The sequence below is a fragment of the Batrachochytrium dendrobatidis genome (assembly GCF_000203795.2).
Source record: "Batrachochytrium dendrobatidis JAM81 unplaced genomic scaffold BATDEscaffold_4, whole genome shotgun sequence".
Classification (NCBI taxonomy): Eukaryota; Fungi; Chytridiomycota; class Chytridiomycetes; order Rhizophydiales; genus Batrachochytrium; species Batrachochytrium dendrobatidis.
Window position 1 is genome coordinate 576,171 of NW_006281102.1, and position 11,669 is coordinate 587,839.

Below are 11,669 nucleotides of genomic sequence, written 5' to 3' on the forward strand. Positions count from 1 at the left end.
TTTCAGGAATGCAACCGTTGTTTCCATGCCAATCACGCAATCTCAATATTTGGTTTGGAAAAAAGGAAAGCTGAAAGTTGAGAAGATATCAAGGATATGAGGCGTGCTGAGACAGGAATGTGAATACTGCATTGAACACTCACCAAGTTCATTGGTATTTATCCGTGCTCATTCTTGTACAAAAACACTGTTGGCGGGCTTAGAAGACACAATGTTGCTCAGTAAGATTGGTGGAATTTTGCCGCCTATTATGTATTTTAGCTTATTTGTGTTTCATTTTATGTGGGTACGGCTGTAATTATCTGGCAAGGCTTTCGAATCTACTAGGATAGTTCTATAGTAAATTATGGCAATCACTTGTAATGCTTAAATACGTTGACTATTTATGGTCTTTTATTTTGAATCGAGTGGCTATAATATTATAACGTCTAATAATAGCCATCATTTGCTCCCTCTCGTCCATCATTTTTTCAACTTCGTCTCTTACATTTTTGCATTTCTGAGCTTGAGCCTCGAGTTTTTCCAAAGTGATCTTTCGATGTGACTTGTATGGGGATGATCTCTGTTGATTTAGGTCTTCATTATAACTTTTAAAGCGCAGCTCCATCCGCTCGTATTTCTCCTGGCACCATTGTAGCTCGTCCATTTTTCTTTCGATCATTGCACCATTTTCCATTAATGATGGAGTCATTTCACGAGCAGCACGAATACACCGTTCAGCTGTAGACAGTTCCTTACATCTAGGATCATTTTTGTCCAAAGGTGTTCCGTCATCATCATAGCCGAGATCGCTAGCCTTTAATGGTGGTGCTCCATCAAGGATGTGACGAAATGGTTTTTCTGAAGAATGTGGTATAAATGGTCCTTCTGGAGAATGTGGTTTAAATGGTCCTTCTGGAGAATGTGGTTCAAATGTTACAACACTCTGATGCGATTGTTGGCTGTTTGATGGATTTGATTGTTGGCTGGTTGACGGATGCGATTGTTGGCTGGTTGATGGATTCGATTGTTGGCTGGTTGACGGATTCGGTTCATTTGGAGGAGTTTGTCTTTTTTCTAGTATGGATATGGAATCTGAACTGCTCGAAAGTATCATGGCTTTGGCAGTAGCGGCCAAAAAAAGACAGCTCAAAGCGTTGATTTTCATAGTGACAGCAAGTATTATGGTCGATCAACGACAATCATTGCTGTTTATATATTTTATCAAGTAGCAGACCATTTACACACTGATAACAGTGCATACAGGGTTACGGCCCAAGTTACAGAGTTAAAGGGTTGCTGCTTTTATCCACTATGTTGTACACGAGTGCAGCAGGGATTCGTGCTTCGAGTCATCAATAGCACTAGTTTAACATGAACACTGTATACTTTGTAGTCAATTCACTTGCAGTGTTTTATACAAAAATGGACACAGAAGAGAAAGGCCATTGAACTTGACCAAAAAGTTTAAAAGACACGGTATTCAGTAAATTTGATGACAATTACCATTTCACAAAATCGATCGTTTATCATGTACTCGGACTCCTTTATTTGTTCCGTTTCAGTGAATACAACTGAGCAAATGTTCACACCACAGCTCCAGTGCATCCCACAATCCTGACACTTGTTCAATCTCCAAATCTACTGTACAAATATTGTGAATATTGTGCAATTGGTATGCAGACAACAGTTGCATTCTAAAATGTGCAATCATTGGTTTCTTGAACTAGAAACGCGGATGTATCTGTAAGTTTAGGATACAACAAGAATGAGCATGCAGAGTTGTATCGACAGCATCAGACCAGTCAAACACAGTATATATATTGCAATGCATAAATATGGGTTCAGATTTGATGATTGTGCAATGCATGACTACAAAATGTAAAAAAAGAACCATTTCAGTTCAAAATCATAGTTTGATTGTGTGCATCATGATAGTTGTGTCATTGAAAAGGTTAATTTTAATAGAAAAACAGCGAGTATTTAGACATTGTTTATTCCCAAGCAAAATAGAGACAATCATTGCAAGATGAGCACATTGCCAAACTTTACGTGAACACCGTTGTAGAACTATAATCATCGAGTGTCCATTCAAACCCATGTATTGAAACATTCAACCATGACTCACTTTTCTGTATTATTTTCAATTTAAATTTACTATTAAACAACCAATAATTTATATGCTCAACTATGTCACAACTAGCGACAGGGTTGAGAATCAAAACATGAATGAAAAAATCAGTAATCGTCATCAATGTGTATCGTGTATTTGGAAATACTTGCGCAAGTCTAACTCAACCACTTGTATGTGTGATCGAGATCCGTTACTTATACGACTGCCATCACCACGACCACAGTGACATGTTGTAGTTTGAGCATGAGGGTTTGGTGTTGCAGGTTTACATTGTGATGGCAGATTCGTGTCGCCATCTATATTAATGGTGTCAGTCTTGATCGGTTTACAGTCTTCAAAGTTGTCCGACAACATCACTGCAGTATACATTGTGACAAATGGTGTGGCATTATTGTCCAAGCTTCAGCACCAACTTCAGCACTGTGTTATTGCACCATTCATAAATGTATGTCAAATGGTTCATCAAGTAAAATGGTTTCCACATATCGAACTGCACCTATCAAGCGCATATGTTGCCAAAATACTGTCAGCTTACTGGATCAAGCTGCTTAGTCCAAAAATATAATTATTGGTGATATTTTGCAGATATCGGTAGATTGCTCAACTACTGACTTGAATGACATGATCGTTTATCGATCGTGTTTCCTGTATCACGTTCAGTTTGTTAAACGACATGTTGATCCTTTCAATTCAATACATGACAACGTCAATCATTTAATCTTGTTCCAGAACGGGTTTCAGTGTTTGACCTATATAGTATGTATGCCAACCTAAAACAACTGTGCAGTTTTACAAACGAACAATCCATATGTTTGAAATACAACAACATGTTTGATGATATTGGAATGTTTTGCAAACATGAGAAAGTGAGTTGAATATAATCAAAAAATATATTTTCATGTTTCCGTCCCCATCATCGCTAGCTTTAGCAGGGTTGATAAGCATCAAAATAGCGGCAAAGCAATATAATAATATCACGCCATTGCTTCTATGCAACTATAACAAAGCAAAATCTTCCTCTAAAAAATAAACCCATTAATATTACATACATTAGTAAAGCATAGATGCGATTCTGGAACACCTAGAGCTACACTGTAAATATGCAAGTATGCAGATTTCAAGACCCGAGTCAAGATCCGTATGGGATATGCCTTGATGGCAATGTACAACAGCACTGCTCGGTCCAATCTGCACATGCAAATGAATGCATGGGAGTGCTAACCAAAGGGCGTCAATACACTGATGCAAGAGTGTCAAAATATCAGTAGAGCCAACGACTGCTTACAAAGCATACTCCCTGTGCAAACTAAATTACGGCACCATTCAACCCTACAAGCACAAAAATACTAGAATCAAACTTTTATTATTCAAAAACTAGTGCATGCAAAACGAAGCTATTTTGGTATGGATGTAGCAAGAAAACATCTTGCTGTAGCAACAAAAAGTAATCAGATGGATATTAGTGTGGAGATTTGGTGCAAGTGAGGATATTATGGGTCTGTTGTGAGTTGAAACCAGAAAGGTCAAAAGTCTAATAGAAAGATGTCGGAGCAAAGCGAATGGTATGCCGCCAGAAAAGGGTTAGGGTTAGAGTAACACTGAAAGAGACGGCATGGCACAAAGTGCTGGAATACGATTCAAGCCACTTTAGAATAGTAGAGTCGATATACGAAAAGATAAAGCAAAGCCGCACCGCAGACAGCACATGAAACTAGCAGAGACCGTAGTGAAATAAGCAACTCTGGAATACAAGTCACAACACAGCTGGTGTCTGAAATGAAACAGCTAGCAATAGATCAAGTTGGTCGAGCCACAGCTCGCAGGCATCGCTCAAACCAGACCAGAATAAGTGCTGGCAATTGTTAATTTAACCCTTGAAGCGATCTGTGACTACGCCCACTACTGAACCCGTGCCTTTGAGAAAAGCAAGTCATGAACAATATATGCGATTAGACATAAGATGTTTATGCATATCGGTATATTGCTGTGTATACTCGCTGTCTATCTCAATGCCATGATCACGCATCGTTCGGTCGGCTCAGGCAAAACAAAGCACCTTCAATCTAAACATGCATCCGATCTGGTATCCACCCATCATAAACAGCCTCATCTGCGTACGCTAATGGTGCGGGGACGAGTAAACTCTGCATTCAAATGAGCACAGACTACCCGACGTTGAGCAGTGTGAACTGACAAGTGTCGCTGTTGAGATAGTGTCAGTCGAACATCAATGGGTTTACTAAATGTATTGACCTGATGCAACCCGCAAACTGTGGCCAGCACAGCGTTCTGGTGTTCACCAGTGAACCCAGAAGCGTCACACACATCAGCCTCACTATCAAGATCGCTATCTGTGGTGTCACTAGTAGATGCAGTATCTAGCGCAAGCGATGGAATAGCAGATGGGAACACCGTGCGAGGTCGGCGTTTGGACCTTGTTGATGTGGTAGATTGCAACGCCGTGTATGGGGTATGAATGGCATCAGAGGCCTGCTCTGAGTCGCTGCTGCCTAGACTGCTTGTGCTGCTGTTGAATCGAACATGGCGATTGATGCCAATACTGATCCAACTGACATGGCTCGAGTGCGATACTGCATCAAAATCAGAAGAGTGGATCAAGCTTTGATCTGTCGGCTGCGATGGGGGAACCAAAGTAATGGTTGAGCTGTGGGTAATGGACGGAGAGAATCCGACAATTTGAGTCTGGGCAACCAAGTGCTGCAATGGCTGTGACGAGCATTGGGAAGAATCAGATCCAAAAGAGGCTGGAGTAATCATAATGTAATGCGCAAGGATATGTATCGAGAAATATTAAGGTTTTGGTCAAGGAGCTTAGTCGATACCGTATCGATATGTGTATCCTTCTAAAAAGCGAGAGGAAACAATCCGCTAGTTTTATAGTCGCTTCAAGCCGGTGGGCGTTTCGTGTCGTTGATTGATTTTACAGAAGCTTTCAGCAGTTGAGTGGTGGCCGTCGACTCAAGGGTCTAATCAAACAAACAATAGTTTCAGGGTCAGATGCGCATAATGCCTTTTTGCAGTAATCAATTAAATCAAATTGAATGCGTTTTGAAAATGAGCCTATTTAGGGGATTCATTTGAATGGCAGTAAAGGGACTGTAACAGATATATCTTTATCTATCAAGTATCATTCGGCCTATTAGTCGTTGCTAGAGTCAAGCATATCAAGAAATGACCCAAAAATGGCGATGGTGACCAAGGTCGATGGTCTAATAACTGGGTCCATGCCAACAGGCACGAGACTTGGCAGCCGACCACTAGTTGGATGGAAATTATATTGTTCTAGTTATACAATGAATAAGCATCAAGGTAATGTCTGGCCATATAATACGACTTGGCTTGGCTTGGCTGGATTAGATACGGTGCTGGGCTAATGAGTGGTGCTGGGTTAATATGAATGATGCTGTGTGTGATTTTGTCCAAAACGAGTCTTAATGCATCCTTGTTGTCTGACACGAGCAAAGCAATTCAAGCTAGTTTGATGATAAACTAATGCAAGTGAGCCAATAATGTGGCTGTTTACAACGATCATGTCAGCGATCATGCCAATGAATTCGATTGAATGCAAGAATTACGAATATGGATGAATGGGCAATGTAATGTCGTAGTTGACATGGCCATCACTCAGATACAAGCGAGTATTGGTAGACAAGACTATTGACATGATACAATAACACAGGCGGCCGAATGTATCAACAATGCAGGCGCAATCATAAGATGCGACTGGATTCTGGCCGAGTTTGGAATGTACAATGGTTTGGTTGCATTAAGTTGTTTCATAAAGTTTATATTGAGTCATTGTTTGTGACAATCCATCCATCAACACCAATTACCCACATTCAATTAGCGTTCTAGTCGTATTGTTTTCATGTAATATCCAGTAATCTTACTGATGATCAAGCCATATCTCATTATGCGCCACCAATGTCGCATTATTTCTCGGTCAAATGAATTTGCTATACGCATCACTGCTGAACGCTCAACATCATCGTTTTCGTTGTGTTTTGTATCTTGAAAGCCACAATTGGCTGGCATTGTTTATCAGCATACTATTAATTGCTAGTGAATAAAACTATAGAACCATCAACAATGCATGTCGTACTACTGTAAATTCATGGCTAGCATAAATCCGTGCAGTGCCCAGTGTTATAGACGGTATCTGTCTGGTCATACATGTGTTTTTATCACACTAGGCTATATCAATCATAACCCGACTAAATGGAATTGTCAATGGTGATTTGATAATTAGCAATGATTCCCTATGGATGAGCGTTGATACATTTGACCCGTTAATTTGGTCGGGTTCCCACCAACGCCACATAATTCTCGTTCCATCAGTATAACCATCAGCATCAAATCACATGAAACATAAATGCAGTAATGATAAGACGTAATCAGGCTAATCTTGAGATAGTTACCAACACAAATACACCCTTTAAACACTGTTTAATTAGACCTACCCATAACTTGTGCTGCATGACCGCTTTAATCCTGTTCCAACTCGATGTAATGGGCGTCATGACTTTTTCTTTGCATTAATAGAGATGTAAGCCTTATCTTTTTCGTTCATTACCCTTTCATTTTGCAACTTTGTCAGTCTGTTACGGGTTGATTAAGGGGTTCATCAGGCTAATTTAGATTCTAATTAATTACAATCTATATTCGTGTAGCTTTGGCCGAGTTTTATGACAAACCATGTGTATACCACTTGTGAGTCTGATATGATCTTGACTTGATTAGAAGCCTGACAGAGTCGGATACAGCATGCACTGTATCGATCTCCTATACATGGACAACACTACACACTTATCAAGTCGTGCGAGTTCAGCCAATAGAAATCTACTGAATCTATTGATAGGCAGACCTGCATTTGAGCCATGTTCAATACACAAACGTATCTGCAAATATTATGGTTTTTGCTCACTTGTTCCTGACTCAATATGCGGGCGTGATGGTTATGCTGCAATATTGTCGTTTGGTGGATCCGTCCAAAGATCTTTCAACTGCATGATACAAAGACTCGGTTTTGGCAAGTTTATTTTAATTGGTCACATCAGGACTAGAGTATACACTATTCATCATGCTCAATGGCTGGTGTAGATATATCTACAACCAAATCTGTTGACTGTCGCAGATAGTTTAAATTGATGTCTGGTACTTTATATCAAATATAAAGACAAACTAGACATGCCAATCGATTATACTGTTGCTATTTTGTGCATCAATACTGTTTTATACAAAGTTGATCAATGGTTCGACATATAAACAGTGGAGCAACTCGACACATTCTAGACATGCAATATTAAACAAATTTGTATGATCAGCAATTGAATACATGGCAAATTTGCATGTCTATTAATTGTTGCAGTAGATTGTTGCTAGAACGATATGGATATGCTCAATCCAAATGGCAACTGTCTCAAGGCGCTCGGTCATGAATACTTGCAATAAACAAATCCGTACTAATGGTCAGACAGACTGTTGGTATGCACTGAGTGTGCCATTGACAATGACCATGACAGTTACACAAACGGCTGCTTCACTAGCAAATGCTAATCGGCCGTCACAGCCACTTGCCATTAGAAGCTATTTGAAAAAGGATTGTCCTTTACCACTACTACAACAGCATATGCTTCGAACTGCTTCTGTCCATCGCAAGACCGCCGAGACTGATGTACACATTGATCTCACTTTACTGGACGTTGGCCAATTTGACAGTCAGGCCATTTCCATCTCTACTGGAATTGGATTTTTGGATCATGTATGACTTGATGAAATTATGATGATTAGTAAAAGGTCAATGCCATTTAATACAAACGAGTAGGATTGGTGGATAAAAGAATGAATCCCATCAATATTCAGCCATCAGTATTCTGCTGATATCAACCTCAAAGTGTTGGCATGTTATTACTAATGCAACCGTATTGAACTGCAACTCACACTTTAATGGACTGTTCAATTGGCTTATTAGATGATCCATGCACTTGCCAAACATAGTAAATGGTCCATCACTCTCAAGTGCACTGGGGACATTCACATTGATGACCACCACACCACAGAAGATATAGGTCTGGCACTGGGCAAGGCATTCAAGGAGGCCTTGGCACAAGGTCCATCCAATCTTGCTGGCATTAAACGCTTTGGATATGCCTATGCTCCGCTAGATGAAGCCTTGTCCCGTGCAGTTGTTGATATCTCTGGCCGTCCATCAGCTCATATCGATCTTGGTCTCAAAAGGGAAATGCTTGGTCAGTTGAGTTGTGAAATGATTCCACATTTCCTTGAAAGTTTTGCTGGCACTGCTGGCATTACCCTACATGTGGATACTATCAAGGGATTTAATGATCATCACAGGTACAGTTGTAGCTGAATGCATGGTGTCATGTTTGGATACTAGAGTAGATGTAGCACTGTTTTGGTTACAAAGTCTATTTACAAAAGTTTATGATGAGTGGATTTATTAAACTGTTACTATGGATCTGATAGGAGCGAGTCTGCATTCAAGGCAACAGCACTTGCCCTTCGTGAAGCCGTTTCATTTACTGGTGCATCAGACGTTCCTAGCACAAAGGGCACGCTGACCGATTAGTTGATAAACAATCGGATGTTGCACTTGGACATGTGTTTTCGTTGGATTTACTACTTTATAAACTATGCAGTTTTGATTGCTACTGAAAGTTGTTGGGGTTTATTGGCGAGGCTAAATATATCATTGATTAGTCAAATATTGCTGTCGTATTTCTAATTTTAATAATGCTACATTCTGGATATTTTGGTTGGTGATAGTGGTTGTACATGGGTCGCAATCATAGTCAGCACATCAGGATCACCCAGATACAGTGTTTAAATCCAAAGTCGACTATTAACCAACAATAAACTCGATACAATTCAGCAGGCCAGTTGCAGATCCTCATAGTAGACTTACCAAAGTCAAGCTCTGTGTTTTTGAAATAAAGCAATGGCCGTCCATCCGCACGCACACCTTCCTGAATAAACCGCGGTGATACTCGAGTGGTTGAATCTTTTTAAACGTATCTGGATCAAGAAACTCACTATCTTTGAAGTGATCGGATTCCTGCAGTACCATTTGTATATCAACACTCATTAATAAAATGCAGATACTATTGCTTTAAAGTGTTATCTTTATCTGCAGTCGGAAAGAAAAACATAAAATTTCCAAATTGTCGCCATCAGATTTGACTGGCAATTTGAATAGGCTTTATGAAGCATGTCGCAAAGACCAAGTCGACCAGCAAACCAGAGTGGTCTCAAAATCACTCCGAATCCCATTCTCACGAAACGAAGAATTCCCCAATGGGAGAACTGGGCAAAAATGCAAAATGCATCTGATAGACTGCATGTTCAATCCACAGCTGACAAGCCAGGCGATATCTCGAGTCTTGGAGGTCAAAGTCAAATCCAGCAACCAGCAGATACAATGAAACAGAATGGAAACATAATAACACAAGAATTTCCACTGGAATCTATAAAGACTTGACTGAGTTTTCAGGATCCATCATTGGCGTTATCTAAACGACAACTCACTCGCTCCATTCATTTTGTAGATTTCGATAAACCTGAATCTGGAAAGCCATCAAATTCAATCAATACAACTCAACAGGCATTGCCATCAAAAGTGTTTGGAAAAGAGCATCCTTTAACTATGTCTTTTATCCCCAGCGTATCCCAAAACAGCCTTGCATCGTGCATTCCTGATGCTTTGAAAAAGTTGCCCAAAAAATACTACTCGCACCAGTTGAACATTTCAAAAATTCCAGCTTTACCATCCAGGCTCGACTCTGTTGAAGTAATCAGACTCTAACCGTTTTCAAACTGTTTGAATGATTAGCTTACATCGGTTGTAGTATCCGAGCAGGGTATTATTCTAACACAATGTAACACTAGTGTGTCACATTGTACATCACCTAGTTCATATCCTTTACATCATTATTGACCCTTATGTTTCTATAATGACCACACTTTAACATTGTACTCATAGTTACCAATCATATGTAACTATATTCCATTATATCTACATAGCCAACTAAAGGAATAAGTCCTATTGGCTAAGCTATCTCCGATTACAATAGCCTATTATCAAACAGTCAATTACTATAAGAACTAAGGTACTTTGTTATTAAATAAATCCTTTGAACATCCTCTGAACATCATCCGACATAACTTCGTTACTATCTATCAAGTTCAACTCTCTATTCTGTTGACTTTGACTTGCGTGACTACTTCCTGATTATCATTCAAGACCTCTTCTGACCTATCTTTTCTACAGCGGCAGATTATATACTATTACATTATACTTTACTAATTGAAAGACTCAGTCTCTTTCTCTATTTTCTATCTCTATACTTCTTGCGCGATAATCAAAATCTTTAATAGGTTATTAGAACAGTTGGAAGCCACGCAGTAAAGATCACATACGGTCTATACGTACCAAGACTAAACCAAGCCAATTTCAGCAAATGGTATATCAGTATCGAAGCAGTATTCGAGCACTATGATTTATGGGATTCATACGTCATTGCAGAACCGCCAGAAAAGGCAGAAAAAGCATTCAAGATAAACGAAATCAAAGCAAGAGGGTTAATCTGCTCAACAGTCAGCGAAGAAGACTATGAAGAATTCACTGAGGATCCACATGGAACTCCGCTATCAGCACGCGATTCAATCGCTAAAATAGTCAAACACTTCAAAACAGGAAATCTGATCGAGATCCACGGATTGGAAATCAAGATGCAAGAACTCACTTACAACACAGATGGAGGAGTCAAAGTTATATTCGAAGAAATGGCTAAGCTAAGGAAAGCGCTCGAGAGAATGAACGTTGTAACTTCAAATTCCGAGTTCTTCAGAAAAATCCTATGGAAGCTAATCGATGTATCACGACATTGGGTCTCGATGAGAAAGGAATTCAATGACTATTCTGAAAAGGACTTGTCTACACAGCCTATCAAGGACATGTTAATCAGAGAAGAAGAGGATCTAATAAGAGCTCACGAATTACCCAAATTACAAAACGCCAAAGTCGCGTTACACAGCTCATTCGAACAAAGAAAGCCATCAAGAGCAAACTACAATCAGCCACATCTCAGGGGCTTTACCAACGGAGATCACTCGAACGATTCTCGTCAGAATGTTCAAAACTCCAATAATTCATCTTACTGGCCAAACGGCAAGAAGAAGATATTGCGTCGTAATTGTGGAAAACTTGGATCTCATTTAGCAAAAGACTGTCGAGCTCGGTCCTCAAATAACAGTCAATCAAATAGTAACTACGCATCTACGTCATGCTACAACTCAAACGCTAATAATGATTTCTCGTTTCACAATACCACAACTTCACCAAAAACAGACTACTGCAGTATCAGCAGGAACATTGTCAGCGAGATCATTCTTGACTCGGGTGCTACCACTCATATGGTATGCAACAAGAACTGGCTGTCTAATACAGTACCACTACAAAATCACAGCGTTAAAGGTTCAATGAAAACGGCTACAAATGCCGAATGCAAGGGATCGC

General features: G+C 39.8%; 3 protein-coding genes across 3 annotated transcripts; 1 reads left to right on the forward strand and 2 right to left on the reverse strand.

Annotated features, from left to right (window-relative positions):
• Positions 1–379: 379 nt before the first annotated feature.
• Positions 380–1,147, reverse strand: BATDEDRAFT_23951 (uncharacterized protein; the record flags this gene model as incomplete). Its single annotated transcript, XM_006677815.1, has 1 exon — positions 380–1,147. One exon carries the CDS (start codon positions 1,145–1,147, stop codon positions 380–382), a length of 768 nt encoding a protein of 255 aa, XP_006677878.1.
• Positions 1,148–3,459: 2,312 nt separating this feature from the next.
• On the reverse strand, positions 3,460–4,951 carry BATDEDRAFT_36814 (uncharacterized protein). Its single transcript, XM_006677993.1, has one exon. The coding sequence runs from the start codon at positions 4,889–4,891 to the stop codon at positions 4,220–4,222; it is 672 nt and encodes a 223-aa protein (XP_006678056.1). The 5' UTR covers positions 4,892–4,951; the 3' UTR covers positions 3,460–4,219.
• A 2,812-nt stretch (positions 4,952–7,763) lies between these two features.
• On the forward strand, positions 7,764–8,723 carry BATDEDRAFT_10873 (uncharacterized protein; the record flags this gene model as incomplete). The annotated part of the gene is made up of 3 exons (XM_006677706.1): positions 7,764–7,895; positions 8,106–8,488; positions 8,621–8,723. 3 exons carry the CDS (start codon positions 7,764–7,766, stop codon positions 8,721–8,723), a joined length of 618 nt encoding a protein of 205 aa, XP_006677769.1.
• Between the last annotated feature and the right edge of the window lie 2,946 nt (positions 8,724–11,669).

Bases quoted from the DNA above. Each gene is read 5' to 3' on its own strand.
- BATDEDRAFT_36814 (XM_006677993.1), bottom strand. From the start codon at position 4,891: ATGATTACTCCAGCCTCTTTTGGATCTGATTCTTCCCAATGCTCGTCA.